The following is a 20,956-nucleotide window of genomic DNA, read 5'->3' as shown; positions in this document are numbered from 1 at the left end:
CGTATACTATTTTTGAATAAAAATATTTGGATCATAAAAACCATTTTTCGTATATAAAAATATATAGATCAATAATAAATTTTTTCGTATACAAATACCATTTTTATTTAGATATCATTTATAAAAATATTTGAATGAATAGTAAATTTTCGTATAAAAAAATATTTAGATCAATAATAGATTTTTCCCCGTATACCATTTTTGAATCAAAATTTTTTGGATCATAAATATCATTTTTCGTATGTAAAAATATTTAGATCAATAATAGATTTTTCCCGTATTTAAATATTATTTATGTTTAGGTATCATTTATAAAAATATTTGAATCAATAGTAAATTTTCATATATAAAAATATTAAAATTAATAATAGTTTTTTTCCCGTATACCATTTTTTAATTAAAATTTTTGGATCATAAATACCATTTTCCATATAGAAAAAATATTTAGATCAATAAAAGATTTTTTTTCCCGTATACAAATATTATTTATGTTTAGGTATCATTTACAAAAATATCTAGATCAATAGTAAATTTTCATATATAAAAATATTTAGATCAATAATAGATTTTTTTTCCCGTATACCATTTTTTAATTAAATTTTTTTGAACCATAAATACCATTTTTCATATAGAAAAATATTTAGATTAACTATAAATTTTTTCCCGTATACAAATATTATTTATGTTTAGGTATCGTTTACCAAAATATCTGGATCAATAGTAAATTTTCGTATATAAAAATATTTACATCAATAATAGATTTTTTTCCGTATACCATTTTTGAATTAAATTTTTTTGGATCATAAATACCATTTTTCATATAGAAAAATATTTAGATCAATTATAATTTTTTTTTCCCGTATACAAATATTATTTATGTTTCAGTATTGTTTACAAAAATATCTAGATCAATAGTAAATTTTCGTATATAAAAATATTTAGATCAATAATAGATTTTTTTCCCGTATACTATTTTTGAATAAAAATTTTTTGGATCATAAATACTATTTTTCGTATATAAAAATATTTAGATCAATAATTGATTTTTCCGTATACAAATATTATTTATGTTTAGGTATCATTTATGAAAATATATGAATGAATAGTAAATTTTTGTATACAAAAAACATTTAGATCAATAATAATTTTTTTCCGTATACTTTTTAAAAAAAAAAATATTTGGATCATAAATACCATTTTTTTTATAAAGAGTAAATGAAGTATAGAGAGATTAAGGTAGAAAACTAAAAAGGTGAAGAGAGAGAAAGAATGGTGAAAATAAGTTATAATATAGTTGAATAAAATATTAAGATTATAATAGACAATTTTGTGGATAAACAAAAAAACCAACAATTTTAATAGGTGTAAAAAAAGTAAAGATGGGTAATTTTATATTATAGATTATAGATAGATTTCTTGTGTTGAAGTTAAAAACTAATTCAGAGTGCATATAATGGTACACAAAGTCAATTTAATTTCAGACTTAAAAATAATAAGTTTTGTGTTGAAGTCAAAAGGTGTGTTTGTATATTTTATATGTAACAAAGAAAAACCTGTAAGCATGACGAAGCAACACAATCAAAACTTTCTCTCTTCCAACCCCATCAACGATGTTGTTTACACTACTTCAATACCTCCGCTAAGGTAACAATGGTTTCTGATACAATCACTGCCCCTTATGGCTCTTGGAAATCACCCATCACTGCTGATGTCGTCTCCGGTGCTTCCAAGAGGCTTGGTGGAACCGCGGTGGATGGCAGTGGTCGGCTCATTTTGCTTGAGTTGCGTCCGACTGAATCGGGGTTAGTTTCATTGACCCTTTGTGTTGTTTAGCTTAAAAATAAGTGCTTTTGGATGAGGTGGAAGTGAGAAAGGATGAAAAATATAGTCTTTTGACCGGATAAACAACTTAATTAAGCACTTATCAATGTTATCATGTTTATGTTTAAGTTATTTCTGTAAAAAAAAAAGTCAAACTTTTTTCATGTTTTGATATAAGCTATTCTTGAAGAGTTTATGAAAATAAGCTAAAAACAATTTATGAACATGTACTAAGCCGTGTTTGTCACCTCTTGGAAGAAGTGGTTATGTTATGTCACTAGATAACTCAAATAAGTCAATATAGACGGTCCTAATTCACAAATTTGTTTTTGTTTCAGACGGGCAGTTCTTGTTCTTGAGCCGCAAAATCCAGGGGGCGAGGCTGTAGATATTACTCCGAAGGAATTTGGAGTGAGAACATTGGCTCAGGAATATGGGGGTGGTGCTTTCACTGTTTCAGGAGATGTTGTCTTTTTTGCTAACTACAAGGATCAGAGATTATACAAACAATCCATCTCTTCTCTTGGTGAGCAAGCATCAGTTTTTACTCCCCATGAATTAGTTAGCACTTATATTTGTGCCTCTTTGATATGTGCATGTTTGAATTCACTGTGAGTTTAGCTGACTCGCGGTGGCACTGGCATACGATGATTTTAGCAAAAGCTACCACTTTGTAGCTTAACCAAATCACAGTGCAACCATGATTTTATCAAACTCACTCTGTAGTTTTCTTACGTATTGATTTATATCAACATGAGAATGTTGTGTGTGAAGCAAGCAATTCTGTTGACTTGTGCTCTTGTATGGGTTTTTGATCATAGCAGATGTGTCTCCTATCCCTCTCACTCCAGATTATGGTGGACCGACCGTAAGCTATGCAGATGGAGTATTGGATACTCGCTTTAACCGTTTTATTGCTGTAAGGGAAGGTAAGCATCTAAGAACGAGTTCTTCTTTGAGGCGTATGCTAGAATGCTTCAATTGTGATTTTACTTCTTAACTCAATTATTTTGTCACTAATGTATTATCATGTCTAGATCGTAGGGAAAGCAGTCAAAATCCTAGTACGACTATTGTATGTATAGCACTTGGCAACAAGGATGTTCAGGGTAATTATTTGCTGTTTGTTATGGGTTTTCAGAAGTTATATTTTCACTGTCTTAATGCTTGTTGGCATTATAAGGTATTGCAATCAATATCATATCTAACTGAATTGTTCAACTTTCAGAACCAGAAGTACTAGTTGGTGGGAGTGATTTCTATGCTTTCCCACGTCTAGACCCTAAAAGTGAGAGAATAGCATGGATACAATGGAGTCACCCCAACATGCCATGGGATAAATCAGAACTTTGGGTTGGTTATATTTCTGAAAAAGGGTGAGCTGAACTTTTTGCCTTAGTTGTGACTTGTGTAAGAATTAAGAAAGTGTGCCTACTTTGTAGATTTAGGCCTCCCTGTTGAGGTCTCTCTGTTGAGGCCTCCCGCCTCAAGTTCCATATAATAATTTATGTTGTAGTTTCTCATTATATGTAAATGTCATGTTTCAACTTGAAGCTTAATCATCTTTTGTTTCGAGGCAGAGAGATCTACAAGAGTGTCTGTGTAGCCGGGTACGATCCTTCAGTTATAGAGTCTCCAATTGAGCCCAAGTGGTCTTCAGATGGTACTTAATTTAACATTTTTTTATAACACCAAACTATTTGCCCGCTACTCTATCCGATATTTCTCATATTGTTTTTTTGGTGATCCGCTATTATCTGCCGTCCACTACGGTATAAAATTTTGTTTTGACTTTCTAGTTGTTACTGTCATGCTTTTAGAGCATTTCATTATTCGTTAGTTATGAAGATTGCAAAATCTAATAGGTGCATTAGCATTGATCGGTAGGGTATGAGATGATGTATTCATTCAGTATCAAATTTTACTTTTGATTTCATTGATTCAGAGCATACTATTGATTCCAACAAGAACATTTGTTATGATCATTCTATGCATTCTTGTTTATACACGTTTTATAATTTAACTATGCAGGGGAACTTTTCTTCATCACGGATAGGGAAAGCGGTTTTTGGAATATCCATAAATGGGTAATTTTCTTTCACAGCTCATTCCTGCATGCCATGAATATATATTTTTTTAACTTTTGTTCTTCTGTATTGATAAATATTCATTACTACCGTGTAATTTTACATTCATTTGGAAATTATGCATTTGCAATATCCATTATAAAATTCATTAATTATTTACATCATATTTTTCTTTTCGAACTTCTTCTATTTGTTACAGATCGAGTCAGAAAATAAGGTCGTGCCTATTTATTCTTTAGATGCCGAGTTTGCAAGGCCACTATGGGTTTTCGGTATGAATTCTTATGAATTTGTGCAAAGTCCCAAACAGAAAAAACTAATTGCTTGCAGTTACAGGTGATTAGATTGATTCTAACTCTGCTACTTATCTGTCTCTTTTTCGTCTTTTCTCTTATGCATTCTGGTATAATCAATTCAACTGTTTGGTTGTGTATGCAGGCAGAAGGGGAAATCATATCTCGGTATTATCGAGGATGTACCGGGCTCCAAACTAACCGTGCTTGATATCCCTTTCACGGATATCGATAACATTGTAATTTTAATAACTGTTTCCTCACCTTTTTGGATTCTAAATCAAATCTTCACACGATTATAGTCTTAACTTTGCAATCGTGCCGTTGCAGACTTCTGGTACTGATTGCCTATTCGTGGAAGGAGCATCTGCAGTTCATCCATCATCAGTCGCCAAGGTGACGACTTTTTTCGCTCACCATTCTACTGTTAAAGTTACTTAAGCTATCCTGGAGAGTTAAGGAAACTATTTCGTAAACTCTTCCAAACAGTTTCACAAGTGCTTGCCGGTAGATAAACTCAAATAAGACAATTAAGTCGCTGATGGCTTTGTTGCTTTTTCAGGTGACTTTAGATGACGATAAATCAAAAGTAGCCGATTTCAATATTATTTGGTCCTCTTCACCAGATAGTTTAAAATATAGTTCGTACATCAGTAAGCCCGAGTATATTGAATTCCCAACTGAAGTTCCTGGGCAAAATGCTTATGCATACTTTTATCCACCATCTAATCCTACATACCGAGCCATTGAAGAAGAAAAGCCTCCATTATTATTGAAGAGCCATGGTAACTCTTGGTCTTGTAAGGAATTATGCATTCTAATCCATTGGCTTAAGAAAACTGTGTACCAATGGCTCTGAATATTATGGGCATTATAAGCGGCAAGATGATGCTCATGTTTTATTTGAATATTTCAGGAGGGCCAACGAATGAAACACGCGGAGTTTTAAATTTGAGCACTCAGTACTGGACTAGTCGGGGTTGGGCATTTGCCGATGTTAATTATGGTGGCAGCACTGGTTTGTTTCTCACCCTTTTTTTTCCGAGGTGGTTTGTTTCTCACATTGCTTTGCCTACAAAGCGATGTTCTGAATTATATACTACATTATTATTTTGAAGGTTATGGCAGAGAGTACAGAGACCGACTTTTAGGACGCTGGGGAATTGTGGATGTCAATGACTCTTGTAGTTGTGCTACATATTTGGTATTTTTTTTTGTTTCATACTGTTCTGTTAGGAACTAGAAATGAAAGATGAGATAGCGAAGTTGTTAGAAAAATGGTATGATAATCTTGGATATCTTCAAGAATCGTGTTCGTTCACTTTCCGAACAAAGTATTTCGACCCTATTCTTGTCTGGGTTCACGAAATCTTTGCGGGAATAATTCTCGAAGAACAATCTGTTTCTGACAATAGAGAACAGATCAGAATGTAGAGAAGAAGTATAATTTCGTATCCGAAACCGAGGTCAAATGACTCCTTATATAGGAGATCAATAATAGAAACCGAAATGACACACCTGTTCGGTAAAAACAGTTATGTTGGTTGGGAAACGACACACCTGTTCGGTAAAACGGTTATGTCGGTTGGGAAAGGGTGCAACTATTCAAACGAATTTTTCGAACGACCCCGCACCCCGCCAGGGGCTCCGCCCTTTGGAACCCCGTTTCTATTATTCGTATTCAATTGCACGTTTGGTTCTACGAGCGTGCACTCCGCACTACCCTAACTCGTTTCAAGCTTAACGCATAATTGCATCGGCCTACAGTAAATCACATTACTACCAAAATACATTGATGATACTAAAATCACCAACAGAAGTTGTATCTTGCTGTGGTGGATTTGTACTTCCGATGAGGCGGCTTTTCTAAAAGACAAAATTGTGAGGGTCCTCATACACAAAGTGGACAATACCTCGTAGCCGCAGTGGTGCGGACTTGAGGTCAACTGGAACACATACAAATAGCCTTATAACAACCTTGAGTCCTCAACTAACTAACTGCTTTAACTACTCTTATTTCCTAGGCGAACAACGGAAAAGTTGACAGGGAGCGGCTGTGTATAACAGGGAGCTCTGCTGGTGGATATACTACCTTAGCAGCACTTGCTTTTAAAGATACTTTTAAAGCCGGTTCATCTTTGTATGGTGTAAGTTCGTCTTCGGACTCTTCAATGGATAGATAATTCAGATTAAATTTTCGTCCTTACAATGTAATTAATTTTCCAATTGGTCTCTCAAACAGGTAGCTGACTTGAAGTCATTGGTAGAAGAAACTCATAAATTTGAATCTCACGACATATATAATCTAGTTGGTAAGTCAACCATGATCGCTTGAGACAACTTTTATTTATTTGTTTCATTTGGACTTATTGCATCATGTTGCTTTATCTTTTAACCGATTGCAGGAGCTGATGAGGTGTGGTTCGAAAGATCCCCGATCAATCACGTTGATAAATTTTCTTGTCCCATTATTTTATTTCAAGGATTGGAAGATAAGGTTAGTAACAATGCAAATAAACCTTCAATGCAAGTAGTCGACAAATTTCAGTTTGTTAAAAAATGTCTACTCATTGCAGGTTGTGCCGCCAAGTCAAGCTCGATTAATTTACCAGGCCTTGAAGAAAAAGGGTGTGCCAGTTGTGCTTGTTGAGTATGAAGGAGAACAACACGGTTTCCGAAAGGTACATACCTGTATCCTGATTTAATTCCTATCGGAAATGAAGGAAATAATGACTATATGTTACTAAACTGACGGGTTTGATGTAGGCTGAGAACATTAAGTATACACTTGAACAACAAATGGTTTTCTTCGCGCGAGTGATTGGAGGCTTCAATGTTGCTGATAACATCATTCCCGTCAAAATTGATAACTTCGATTGAGAGGTAATAATCTTGATTTTCTTTATACTTTTGTTGAAACAATTGCTAAGAAGTCTTTGTTCATAACTTCTGATACTGTAAATTCAGGTAAGGTTCCGCTTGAAACTGTTGCACTGATGATGCTGTTTGTAGCGATTCTGCCAAGAGTGTGCATTGCAGAGTTTCTACTACATTTTCTCAAATCAAATTATGATTAGGATTATGATATTTTGAACCTGTTCTGGAAATGCAGCATGTATTTGTCGTCTAGAATATCAGTTGTGCATAGACAAAGTAATGAATCGCAATAAAGTACACAAGGTCTTGTGTATGTGATGTTGAGATCCTTCAATAAAAAGAGCAGCCAAATTAGTTCACATGTCACAGTTGATAAAACCTTATATTTTGCCTCAGAGGATGCCTTATACTGCCAATTGCTTCTTTGTTTTCTAGGATGAGTTAAGTGCCTATGAAGAAACAATATCTTGAGATTAATCTTCTACTATCAATAAATCCTTCCTAGTCAGAATCTGAATACTCCAATATTTGAAATTCTGAGTCCCTAGAAAACATCAAACCTTTACCAGGATTGTGCTTGAGGTATCTAACAACTCTGCAGGTTGTGATTGTTGTGAGCACTCCTCATAACTTCACAAGAACTCTGCATACGACAAGTGCAAACTAGAATTGGAAGATAAGTCTCCAATGCCTACAAAACAAAAAGTCAAATTGAAGAAAAACTCACTTATCAATCGTGAATCTTGTCTGAGGGAATAATCTCTGGTTGCAGCTTTGAAATACAATTCAAATCACCATGCGGACAACATTCTTCTTGAAAACAATACATTGGTTTCAAAACATAATTCATGATCCATGAATGCACGCGCATGTTGGACCTATTCCATGCACCCCAAATAGGATCAAAAGAATCAACAAGAATGGCGATGGTTCCATCAATGAATTCAAGGTTCATATTCTCTCTAAGAGCGACCATGCCTAAGAGTGATAATTGAAGCCAATAAGGATCAGGGTATAACAATGATAGAGAAGGTCTCGTCGTATGAACAAAAAATTGTAATGAATTGATCGATAATTGAATCAACAGGAGATGCACGAGGAGGCATGGCGGTGGAAACACGATTAAATCATAGCAGAATTGGATCGAAAGGCTCTTATATCATGTTAATAATTATAAGATGTAATTATTTTCATAACACAATATTAATTGGGGTGTAAAATGGTTCACTTAGATTTGAATGTTAATCTGATTTGGACCTAAAAAATGTTGAGAATATATTTAACTTTAATGGTTATGACGGTCCCCAATATCGTTTTAACTTTAATATTTCTATGGTGTATTAAAAAAGAGAGGGGTGCTACCTAAAAACACTCTAACGTTCAAGTTAATGGCTGAATAAGACAAAGAAGAATGTTTTTAGATTTTTGCGAATGAGTACCTTAATCATGACACTTTATTCTTTTTATAGGTAAATTATAACATTTTTTCGGATGTCTAAAACCTTATTCTCATGACATGTGTCATTATATTACTTATTATTGTGGTTCTATATGATGTGCATGTTATGTCGTCAAGTGGTTTTGATAATGATAACTCTTCCAATGGTTATTGATTATGACATTTGAACAATAAATAATTAATCACAAGTCTCGACAGTTAAATTATCAAATTCTAGTCAAAGTGTTAGACAATATTGAATCAAGCAAAAGAACTTAAAGGTGTAAAGTGGTGATCTTGAAGTTGTTAACTTGAAGATTAAAGATGTGAAAGCTGGTACGATCTTACGCTTAGTGTTTTATCTTTTTTTATTAGTTAATTGTAAATAAAAACAAGAGTAAGTTTTGAGGTACTAAGGCAATTCACGCACACACGCAATATGTATTTTCAAATCTCTCACCTTTCTAATAAGCTTCTTAAAATCAATATGGGCAAGTGCTTGAATTAATAAGAAGTTTGGTTGATCAATTAGAAATGAAAAATACATTGGTTAAATGATTGAACATTGCTTCTAATCAATTAAAACAAAGTGAAACGTCTCTTAATTGATTTAGAAGGCTTTTAATCGAATAAGTAACGTCAGAATTCAATTTTTTATATTTTCTTGGCTAAGCTAACAGATTAAGATATGGATTTAATCGATTGAAGTGGTAAAAAGCTCTTTGATTATTTCGTTTTTTAGCCATTTTTTTTATATAAAGGACGTTTCTCCCCGTTTCAAAATGCATTAGTAAAGGTTTTTGATTATTTTATAAAGTTATTTTTCACTATAGTTGTCTATGTGTCAATAGAGTGGAAATTTTCATCTAAGAGTTGTGTTGTACTAGTGTTGTATTTTAATTGTTTATTCAAAGGAGTATTTATCTTGTGATCCTTTTGTAATATATTTAAATGTTGCAAGCTAAACTTGTAAAAAACTTAATTTAAAGTTATTGATCTAAGCCTGTGTACAAGCTCTAGTTGTTTGTGAAAGATTATTGAGTTGAGTCAGCGTAAAAGCTCTATGTTATTTGTAAAGGTTTTTGGACTGATCATGTGCAAAAGCTCAAATTATTTTGTAAGGTTTTTTGGACTGATCATGTGAAAAAAACTCAAGATTGTTTTAGTAGAAATCTCAAGGGAGGACTTTTGAGAACTAGATTAAGTCAAATGATTTAGGCCGACTCAAGATAAATTTCTAATGTGATCTTTATTAGAGTATATAGTATTATATAGAGTTAGATTAAGTGATACAATGTAATAGTGTGCTGGTAGTGAGCTGGCAGTGACACCTGTCACTGCAGCCACATATATATACCTCATCCTGTAACTGACTCAGTTAGAGTTTCATTACCAAGATTATAACAAACTCTCTTTCTCTCTATTTCTCTTTGCATTTCTCTTTTTCTAATAATCTTTCTATCCCTTTCTCTTCTATTTTTGCTATTTATTTTATTCAACTGCTTATTTTCCATCTCTTCTCTTTTTTATTATTATAATGCTTCATTTATGTTTTTTTCATCTTCTAGCATTAATTATTTTAAATTAAAGCATTTGTATGAATATTTTTTAAAATTCAAATATTACAATTATCCTCCCTCCTGTGTTTGAAGTTCTTTAGTTAACAAATGGTATGCAAGCCTAATCCACATTCTATCATCTCAGGAGGTAAAAATGACTTCAAATAAGTCACTAAACATACATTTATCCTTCAATGAAGAGGGGTGTGCTTCATGAAAAAAATAAAAATATTTATAGAGAAGATGAATTATGATATTCGGACTTCTATAAAGAATGGTCCACTTGTTCTCACACATCTAATTAATGGTGTTGTAGAAAACAAAGATAAATATATTTTGACCAAAAGGGATAAGGAAAAAGTGCAGTACAATTTGAAAGCAAAAACCATTATTATTACCGCTCTAGGTATTGATGATTTCTTATGAGTTCCTTACTATGAATCTACCAAAGAATTGTAGGACACCATTCAAGTTATCCATGAAGGTATTGCCGAAGTAAAATGGACTGAGATGAACACAGTGACCCATGACATGAATACGAGCTTTTTCGAATGAAATTGAGAAAAACATCTAAGATATGAAAAATATTTATTCACATTATAAATCATATGAGAACTCTGGATAAAGTATTTCAAAATGAAGATTTAGTTATAAAACTTCTTAGATGCTTAAACTATAGTTGGCAACCTAAAAACTCTATGATTTATGAATCTAAAGACTTGTCTTGTATGAATTTGGTTACCTTGTTTGAAAAGTTGCAGGAACATGAAGTATAACTAAAAAGGCTAGCTAAGAATGAAGAAGGCGACAAAAGGATAAAAATTCTTGAACTAAAAGTTACAAAGGCCAAACACTTGGACTCAGAAGATGAAAACTACCAAAATAAAAGTGATCAAGATATGGATCTCATGTTTCACAAACTCAAGAAATTTCTAAGGCACGAAAAACAAACTCCAAATTTCTAAAAACAATGTAAAGAAAAACTACCAAAATAAAAGTGATCAAGATATGGATCTCATGTTTCACAAACTCAAGACATTTCTGACATTTCTAAGGCACGAAAAACAAACTCCAAATTTCTAAAAACAATGTAAAGAAAGATCAACCGTCATTCTAAATTGCTTCTAGTGTGGAAGGAAATGTCAAATAACTACAAAATGTCTTTGAAATTTTTAGGTTAAAAATGTGCAGTGTCCGCCTCACCCTTATTTCTTTTTGGACGAGACAAGATTTTAAGCTCAAACCTTACCCTATGCCCGCCCTGCCCTATTTTTTTTTTTTTTTAGATTTTGCAAGACAGATTCCAACGAAACGGACATGTCTATTTGTCACCCCTAATTGACATGGACTCCTCCAATAAATTTTAAAAAAAAAAAGGAAGAAACCTACCATATCCCAAAATAATCCACAGAAAAAATAAGATAAATAATCTAATTTTTAAATTTATTTATAATGAGCTATTTCGCACCTATAAAAATTTAGATAAAGATTCAAATAAATTAAAACACTTTATTTATATATAGACTACTATAGCTTTCTTTGAAATAAAAATTTAAAAGATGTGGAAGAAATAAATTGCCTTTAAACGAAACATAATATTTTAATCTCCCCCTTCTCTCTTTATGGGGATGAGGAGTGCTAGCAACACTCTCTTTTGAACACTCTCTCAAGCACTCACTTTCTTATTGGTTGAAATATGTATGGACCTTTCATTTTGAAAATAGGTCCCACATAAAGTAGTAAGACCCACACATGTTTCAACCAATAAAAAAGGAAAATTTCTTTACCCACCTCCCTATGGGGGGTCACCCCCAGCGAAATTCCCAAACTACCCCTGCTTCGGAAATGAACTTCCGAAGCGCTTTTTTTTTAAAAAAAATTTCCTTGCTTCGGAAGTTCATCTCCGAAAACACCTCATGGGGGGTGCGTTCGGAGATGAACATCCGAAAATACCTCATGGGGGGTGAATTCGGAAGTTCATTTCCGAATTATGCAGAAACTGTGTTTTTTTTTATGTTTTTTCTTAAACGCAACCGCATTTTAATTAAACGTTACCGGCAAATAAAATAAACAATAGATAGACTGAAAACACTAATATGATAAATAAACAAAAAAAAATACTAATCCGATGAAAATAATATATACAAACCGAAACAAATAAAAATAGTGTGCTAAAGATACAATCCGAAAACAAAAAATAAATAAACCCGACCACTATTGGGTGTGCCTAACCCTCTCGCCCTGGGCCCTCCTCTGCCGCCTGTATGTCGCCGCACGGTCCGCATCAAGGACGATCATCTCCATCACCGCGACTGCCTCCGGACCGCCTCGCTCCACGATACCTCGATCCAACGCGTCCCGCCCAATCATCGATATCCGCTGACAGATCGGCATGAGATCAATGGCGTGATCATCCTCGGCCTGCTGGTTCTCCAGGATCTCCTCGTGTGCTGGCCTAGGAGCGCCGGGAACGTCGGGTCTCAAGAGAGGATGGGACACCCGGTAGAACCATGTGACGTACCCCTCCACACTGTGCCAGTCCTGGGTGACCCGCATGCGACGGTACTCCTCCGGTACCACATGATCCTCCCAATGCTCCCATATGGCAGTGAGCTGCACTCTGGTCACTGTGTCAGGAGCAGCCTCGAAGGGTGACCTGGGTATGATCTGCACGAATCCGAACTGACGCATGCACCGCTCCGGGAGATACCGAACCATGATGCCGGTCCCGCATGCCAACCAGCCTGAATATAGAGCAACCCCGTCGAAGGGGACAACCTGAGCGTAGTCGGTGTCATACCCCAAAATTTGCCCGCATATATTCTCATATGTCATTTTATTTCAAATAATTGACATAGCCCCGTCGGTAAGAAAGTAAGGTTTGCAAGTGTAAGGTCCCGGGTTCAAATCCCACCTCTAACATTTTTTTCCTTTTATTTGTTTCTAACAGTCTTAATTTTATTTTTATTTTATATTAAAAAAAAAAAAAAGAGTTCTTTTTATTATTTAAAAATTATTTTCGTATTTTATTTATTTATTATTTAAAAAATACTTTTTTTAACTTTTTTCCATTTTAATCCAAAAAAATAACAAAAAAATCATAAAAATAAAAAGATTTAAAAAGATTTAATTTTGGTTCTCATTTTAGGTAGAAATTAGTATATTAGGGAAAAATCATTATAGTTATTTAAAATAATCTTAATCCTCAAAATTAAATAATATTTGATTCTTTTGGATTTTATTATTTTGACTGACTAAATGATTTCTTTCCATTTTCATTTAACCTAATTCCACCTTATAAATGTAGAACATTTTTACACAATAGGGAGAGGCCATTGGACACTAATCCTAATCGACACTAACAAACCCACTTTCACGTACAGGAACTTCCTAATCCTTATTTTCTCCCTCACACATACCGCTTTCATACACAATAAACCATTCATTCTGTAAAAATACCCCACATGATAGCACTGTAAATCCTTTTTCTCAACCATTACACCACCAACTAGTAATAACGTTTATATATATTTTTCATCTACCATTCTCATAATCCATTCACTAAATCTCAGCCATACAAAACCTTAACCACCTCTCCTATAATATAGGAGGAAGAACAACAACAAAAAGAAGCATCACAAACAATACATGAGTTATTCTATAAATTGATTACACTAATGTTTTCCATATCCCAGTATTGTTTGTCTTTTTTCTGTTTTGCTCACAGGTTGAAGAAACACAAATTAAAACAGATCGGGACCACTCGAGGACCGTCGCGTCGCAACCCGCAAAGGCAGCCTCACCATTAAGGAGCAGCGCCGCCTTCGACGAACTCATACCGTCGACGCACGAACAACGGCAATACTCCTGTTCGACCTCCCATCAAATAGCAGCGGTGGATCTTCCGCTCATTCGCTTTTGAGCTCTGCCGAACGCACACCGGAAAAATGCAACGAAGATCTCTTTATGGCGGGTAATTACTCTCTCTTTGTTTTCATAGTTTGTGTTTTTATTGAGGTTTAAAAGAAGATATATGGTTTAGTCAAAAAAAATATATATATATATATGGTTTGGTGTCTGTTGCCTGCAATGTTTCTATGAGATGAATAAATATAAAACTACATTATGTGAGAGAGAATGGTGGTGTTGTGTTGCAACATGATATTGTATATTCTCCTTTTTTTAATCGAAAAAACTACATCCATGTGTCAACTTAGGATTGGTTATTGATTTGAATTTAAAAAAAATGAATAAAAATTCCACCTTAATATAAAAAGTGGCGCCCTTGTTCATCATCTTTAGTCTAGTTTTATTAATATTATTATTAAGTTCACTACTTCATTTTAATCAACTCTTTTTCAATTGTTTAATTTTATTTTAATCAGGTTAATATTATTCCAGTTAATTAGATTATTTTTCACTTAATTTAATTATTCCTGTTTATTAAAAACACCTAAAAGATATAAAAATGCAAAAAATATTTTAACTTGTATAGTTAATTAGATTAGTTTTTTTTTTAATCAAGATAAATTATTAATTTGTGTATGGTTTTTTTTAGATCTTTCTCCGATTAATTTAACTTGTAAATAATTCCATACCTGTACATAAAATCACTTAAAAAATAAAAACAAAAAAAATATTAAAATATAAAACACCAAAAATATTTTAATTAGTCATTTTCTTTCAGAGTTTAATATGCTTAGTTTTGTTAATATTTTTGGTATTTCCTCCTCTATTATTTTATTGTTACTAACATTTTGTGTTTTTATGAGGTACTATCTTGAGCCTTTGGAGCATTGTGGACATTCGCAAATTCCCTCTTTATACATTTACTATGTATTCGCATTTTTTATAAATAATGTAACTGCCCCAAAGCCATGTAATAGCGTAGGACATTTTAATTTCCGCACCTTTATTTTTCTGTATATATTAACTGCTTAGATGTATGCCTTAGGATTGTATGGAAAGATAAAATCAATCGTTAGATCACTTCTAATTCCAAGATAAATAAGATAGCTGAATACAACATACTTGCACTCACTCACCTCTAGGGTAACCCTCTCTTACGTTGCCTTTCGGAAAACAATAGTCAAGTCCCTTCGAGCGTAGGGACTCCTTAGCCTGTTGCCTTCGATAAAATCATCATAGTCCCTCAATATAAAGATCATAGTCCCTTCGAGTTGCCTACGATAAACATGATCTCGTCCCTCGATGTTGCCTCGATAAATGATGATTGTCCCTTCGTATGCTAAGGAGTCTTTACTGGTTGCCTTTATGACTATTCATATCTCATAGGGCTACCTACCCTCACTATGGTATGGATAGCCCCTATGACGATTCGATGACCCTTCGATGACCCGCACATCCATTGTATAGGACTACCTGCCCTAAAATGGTATGGATAGTACTATCGCCCAAGGAAAGCCTTAATGAATAGGAAAGACCTTACAAACTTAGGGTAGGAACTCTTAAGTGCTTGCTCACAATCAATTCAAATAAAAACAGATACTTTTCACACCATGTTTTTTTAACATTGTCTTTTTAGACATTTTCAAAACGAAAGTGTTTTTTTCTAAACACACACTACTCTTTCAAACAAATCAAACATTTCAAATAAAAGTGAGCCAAGCAACTAAGAGCCCGTAGATAACTACAGATGAAAAGGGTGCTTACACCTTCCCTTTTCATAACCTACCCCCCGAACTCAAATCTTTACTTAAGGTCTTTCCTGTTCTTTTATACCTTTCCTAATTGGATAAAATAAAAGTCGGTGGCGACTCTTGCACACCGCAACATTGTTGCTTATAAAAATAAAAGTCAGTTCACCGTATTACAGTCGGCGAACAGCCTCCAGGTGACGTCGTCGTGCATCGTGCGGTCCAGGTACAGGCGGTATGGTCCCACCGCATCGTTCCCCCTCTGGAGAACGTATCTGGCGGCCCTGGGCATGGGGTCCACATACTCAGGATCGATGTGGAAGCCGTGGATGCGGGAGAAGTAGGAGATGATCCAGCTCTGAAACAGAAACAAGATAATGTATTAAAATTAAATACGAAACATAAATAAATAAATAAATACGAGAATGTGTTAAAATCAAACGTACCGTAAGCAGAGTGCAGGATCCGACCAGCTGCCTCGTCCTCCAGTTGGAGGCCTCATTCAGCTTCTGGTAGAGATATGCCAGAGTAGCTGCCCCCCAGTTCCACTGGTGAACGGTATCCAGGTCCATGAAATAGCGGAGGTAGGTCACGTCGACGTACCTGGCGCTCTTGTCCACAAAGCATGCAGCGCCTACCACATGCATGTACCAGCACCGGAGAGCGCAGTCGCGGTGATACTGTGTGAACAGGTCGTTATCCTCCTGCTCGGCCTCGGCCGCCGCGTCCAGGTGGAACTCAAAATAGATCTTCAGTGTAGTGAACCGGACATGAGGCCCACAAGTCGTGGCGCACTCAAAGTGAGCAACCTCCTCCTCCATGCCCAGATAGAGCGTCATCCACTCAATGGCCTCCACCCTCTGGATCTTGGAGTGGGTCAACAGCGGCCCCCTAATAGGCAGGTGGAGAAGACACTGGACGTCATGCAAGGTGATCGTCATCTCCCCAACCGGCAGGTGGAAAGATGACGTCTCCTTGTGCCAGCGCTCCACAAATGCCCCCTGCATGCCGGTGCTGATGGTGGTGTACCCGGTCATGCAGAGCCCGCTAAGCCCTGAACCTCGCACATGGTCGTTAAACCACTGAGCTGCTGGTTTAAACAGACCGAAAATCTTCCTGGAGTGGTTCACCATTTTCAATGGCTCTCTCTCCTGTTACAAAAAAAAACAAATAAGCGAGAAATAAACGGTAAAATTATAAAAAATGGTGACAAATAAACGGCTAAGTTAAAAAAAATACCTCTCCCTCCCAGATCCGCCGAGCGACGTGATCCTGGTAGTGAATCAGCAGGGAAGTGTCAAAAGGCCCTCCCGGATAGCTATCCACCTCCTGCTCCTCCTGCTCCTCCTCCTCCCCGACTGGAGGGTCAACATCCGGTATGACCTCCTCCTCCTCCTCCTCCTCATCATCATCCTCCTCCTCTCGCTGGCGGGAAGAAGATACCCGAGCCAGCCTACTCCTATAGCCTGAAGGAGAAGAACTCTCCACCAAGTCCTGTGTAACGCGCACACGGCGTCCCCGGTGTTGCACCCCAAAATTTGCCCACCTAATTTTATTTTAACTGGCTTAAGATTCGCATTCCATGCATACATTCATTAGGTCATCCAATGCACCATATTTCATTAATCCGTAAAACTTAGCATGAGATCAAGGGTCTTGGAGATTAAGAGTTCTACCTCACTCAAGCTTGATTCATTTGGTTCTTATTTGAATATGGGACTATGGGATTAAGGCTCGGATCCATGGTATGTCGTGTCATCATCATACAAAGTCATTCTATTTCAAGGAGCTTGGATTATGGTTTCATCTCATCAACAAAAGTATAATATATTGGGTTACTTGGATCACAAGTTACGTATGTTTTGGACCTTATGAGAGTTAGAGTTCACTTGGTATATTATGAATCCTATCAAGAGTGGAAGTGTTTGGCCGAGACTTTTAAGCAAGTCTATATTATATTTTGGAGTTATCCCATCATATGAACATGCACTCAAGGTTACAAGAATTGATAAAGCTAGAAAATTAAAATTCAAAAAAGGCCAATGGAGGGAAAAGTCATCATACAAAATTCAAATCAAATGCCAATACCACATCCTCCAAATTCCACAAGGTCCATTCATTACAAATTGCCAAACTTCATTACAACAAATGCTGATATTATTTTTATTACAAATCCACATCATTCATGATCTCAAGCCCAAGAATCGCTACAAGACGGTGTCTCAAACAAATCAAAAAAAAGAGAAAAAAAGAGAAGTTTATTACAACTTCAAGAATCAAAGAGATACGTTTTATGAAAGTCATGGCATTATACACTTCATAGTTCAAATAGCATATTCTACTACAAATCCTAGTTCTCCTACAACAGCATCACATCTTCACATCCATACCAAAACAGCCCCTGTATTCATCATAAAACCTGCATCCATCTTCACTTCTTCATGTCCGAACCAGCCCTTCAACAACTCACCAATAGACGAGAAAAAAATGCAGCCATTAACCCTACAAAATAGAAGTGAAGAAATACAACAAGTCAGTCCTGCATCCATACATTCAACCATAACAAAATTCCCTAAACAATTCTCTAACCTTCCTAACTGTCCCTGTACACATAACTTAACCACCTCATAACAGTTATAACAGCCTTTCCTAACCAATTTTAACTATCAGCCCCTAACCCCTTCTAACAGTTAATCAATTAACTGCCTCTAACCATACAACTAACTGTCAAACAGATTTCCAACTGCAACCTAACAGAAAAACCAACCTCTAACCGATTCTATAACTACCAAAACAGAAATATAACAAACTGCTAACTGCAAAATCAGGAGCTAACTAACCTTCATTGCTATAAAATCAGGACCTCCACCTTCATTCAGCTTCTTCACCACAATTCCTCTACCATTCTTCCAAATTCTCAGCCTCTCAACCATTCTCTCATCTCCATACACATCATCCTTCAATCTCTCTCCCGATTCACTTCTCACCTTCCATCATCATCTCCATCATCTTCAATCTCTTCAATCTTCATCAAACTTCTCCACCATTTTCTCTTCATTGATCCTTATCACTCTCCCCAACCGTCTTCATCTTCTCAACCGTCAATCATCATCATCTTCACCACCACTTCAAGAATTCTCTTCATCATCCTCAATATATCATCAGTATCTTTCTCCTTCTCCATTCAATTTACTGGTAATGATATAGAGCATCGATAACAGAAATTAAAGAAGTAGAAAAGCGTAACAGAAAAAGAATCTCAAGCAATTGAATTCGAAGCGGAAGACGATAGCTATTACCTGGATTTCACGAAGACACCTCTCCGGCGCCGTCAGTGCGAAGAGCCACCGGAAGCTGCCCCGGTCAGTAAGTTCTCGAATCACTCATCCTTTCCCTGTGTCGTTCATTACTCTCTCTATGATGCTTGAATTCGTTGAAGCTCAGGCTTGAATCTGCTCTCTTAGACTTAGGGTTCACTCTTGTTAGATTCTTAGGCGAGAGATAAGAGACGATGGAGAGGTGGGGAGTCTGATTTCACGAAAGGAGATGTCTTTTGGTTCGCGGCGGCGTTCAAAACGCTCGCCGGAGTGGTTGGCCGCCGGAGGCGCCGTTTGTGAAGAGAGTGAGATGAGAGAGTCTGAGTAAGAGAAAAGCTGAATCGTTACCAATAAACCCTAATTTCCCCCAATTTCCCTTTTAGTTTTTTTATTAAATTTAATCCAATTATTTTAATTAATATCAAAATTAGGTAATAGAGATTGAAATCTGATGGATCACTTTGCACCGGGCCTATGAATTTCAGAATCTGCACCCCCTCTGAGCCCATATCTTTTTCTGACATAAGAAAATCTGAACAAAAACAATTTGTGTGGGCCGGTTCCCTGGGCCCTGCGCCCATTTACTCTTCACACCATATATTTCAGTTTACACCCCCAGTTTCAATTGATATTGTTAGGTTCTAATTAGATTTTTTACCATTTCTTTGAGTAAATAAAAGCTAATTTTTTCCTATGAATTTTGAGACTTTAACATAATTTTTGACATAAAAAACGATCACAAAAAATATTAGTTTAGGCTTTTATTTTAATTCTTTTTCTTGATTAGAATTCTTGCCTTTGTTATATAAAAATCATAGAAAATAATTAGTCTTTTAATCCATTTTGACTTGTTTAGTTTCATGTTTTTGTACTAATTTTGCATTATATTGTGAATTGTTTTGAACCATTTGTTTTCATGTTGTGCTATACTTTCAAGTCATCCTTTTAGTCATTTTTGTACTAATTTTGTACCATTGTTTACTTGTAATTTTTACTTGTATTTGTGGTTTCACTTGTGTGTTTCCTTAGATTTTAGGACCTGTAATCTCCATAACCTTTAGGTTAGTCTTTTCCCTTAAAATCCTAACAATTGGGTATAATCATGACATTAGGCTATTTATTCATTTTAGGCTAGTCTTCCTTCCTTTCTTTTCAACTTTTAAAATACTTAATAAATATCGATGAAGATCATACCGTTACTATATTTCATAGTAAGAAAGAAATGATTGAGGCGTAGGCCTCGATGTATGTTCTTTCCTACTTAGCGGAGAAGAAATGATTGAGGTGTGAAGCCTCGATGTATTTCTTAACCGTTGTTTAGAGAAACGATCGTGGTGTAGGCCTCGATGTGCATTCTCTAAATATTCACAAAAGAACTCTTTTTGTATCTCCTTTACTTAGCGGAGAAGAAATGATTGAGGTGTGAAACCTCGATGTATTTCTTAACCGTTATTTAGAGAAACGATTGTGGCGTAGGCCTCGATGTGTGTTCTCTAAATATGCAAAACAAAACTCTTTTTGGTATGATCTAAATCACAAATTAATTTCCCTTAAAAGACACCTAAACAAAAACACTTCAAAATATCTAATAAAGGCTCAGAGCTAATCAAAGTGAGGAAGTGATGCGATGCCTTGTAGTAGGTTTTCGTCCATCATGAAATCACACATAAAAGACACAAACCAATCTCTTTTCTCCCTTGCCTCCGAGGCATTCTTTAATCGGACACGTTATTTCCGCTCCATTCCCAGCTTAAGACTCCAGAGGTCGAGCAGCGGAGTGCGAATGTAACTTCGTCCACTAAAAAACACAAAAACAAACAAAAATATGGAGCCGAACTACGGCGCTCTGATTCCTGAAAAGGATACGTAGGCATTAGGTCGTGGGGCCTAAGCGAGCACAACTATTT

At 35.5% G+C, this 20,956-nt stretch overlaps 2 protein-coding genes across 4 annotated transcripts; one reads left to right on the top strand and one right to left on the bottom strand.

Moving 5' to 3' along the window:
* Window positions 1-1,511: 1,511 nt before the first annotated feature.
* LOC131642578 (uncharacterized) lies at window positions 1,512-7,437 on the top strand. Of its 3 annotated transcripts, none has more exons than XM_058912812.1 (19): window positions 1,512-1,802; window positions 2,160-2,347; window positions 2,643-2,750; window positions 2,859-2,930; window positions 3,050-3,197; window positions 3,402-3,484; window positions 3,853-3,908; window positions 4,108-4,244; window positions 4,347-4,440; window positions 4,532-4,597; window positions 4,764-4,986; window positions 5,118-5,219; window positions 5,320-5,405; window positions 6,226-6,348; window positions 6,444-6,513; window positions 6,607-6,698; window positions 6,778-6,882; window positions 6,968-7,084; window positions 7,314-7,437. In XM_058912812.1, exons 1-18 carry the CDS (start codon window positions 1,651-1,653, stop codon window positions 7,079-7,081), a joined length of 2,019 nt encoding a protein of 672 aa, XP_058768795.1. In that variant the 5' UTR covers window positions 1,512-1,650; the 3' UTR covers window positions 7,082-7,084; window positions 7,314-7,437. The 3 variants fall into 3 exon arrangements, with proteins under 3 accessions (XP_058768795.1, XP_058768794.1, XP_058768796.1); XM_058912811.1 differs by having other exon boundaries at window positions 1,513-1,802; window positions 7,169-7,437; XM_058912813.1 differs by having other exon boundaries at window positions 1,514-1,802; window positions 2,646-2,750; window positions 7,169-7,437.
* Window positions 7,438-15,892: 8,455 nt separating this feature from the next.
* LOC131642579 (protein MAIN-LIKE 1-like) lies at window positions 15,893-16,852 on the bottom strand. The gene is made up of 2 exons (XM_058912814.1): window positions 16,179-16,852; window positions 15,893-16,090 (listed from the first exon to the last, which is right to left on the bottom strand). Exons 1-2 carry the CDS (start codon window positions 16,767-16,769, stop codon window positions 15,893-15,895), a joined length of 789 nt encoding a protein of 262 aa, XP_058768797.1. The 5' UTR covers window positions 16,770-16,852.
* Between the last annotated feature and the right edge of the window lie 4,104 nt (window positions 16,853-20,956).

This window comes from Vicia villosa, unplaced genomic scaffold (genome assembly GCF_029867415.1).
Source record: "Vicia villosa cultivar HV-30 ecotype Madison, WI unplaced genomic scaffold, Vvil1.0 ctg.005345F_1_1, whole genome shotgun sequence".
Lineage (NCBI taxonomy): Eukaryota > Viridiplantae > Streptophyta > Magnoliopsida > Fabales > Fabaceae > Vicia > Vicia villosa.
Note: the sequence above shows the minus strand (reverse complement) of the source record. Positions and strands in the feature narration are given on the sequence as shown.

Coding starts and splice junctions, on each gene's coding strand:
- LOC131642578 (XM_058912812.1), top strand. CDS start 1,651: ATGGTTTCTGATACAATCACTGCCCCTTATGGCTCTTGGAAATCACCC. Junction 3,198..3,401: donor GGTTATATTTCTGAAAAAGG/GTGAGCTGAACT, acceptor GTTTCGAGGCAG/AGAGATCTACAAGAGTGTCT. Junction 5,220..5,319: donor TAATTATGGTGGCAGCACTG/GTTTGTTTCTCA, acceptor ATTATTTTGAAG/GTTATGGCAGAGAGTACAGA.
- LOC131642579 (XM_058912814.1), bottom strand. CDS start 16,769: ATGACCGGGTACACCACCATCAGCACCGGCATGCAGGGGGCATTTGTG. Junction 16,091..16,178: donor GATCCTGCACTCTGCTTACG/GTACGTTTGATT, acceptor TTTCTGTTTCAG/AGCTGGATCATCTCCTACTT.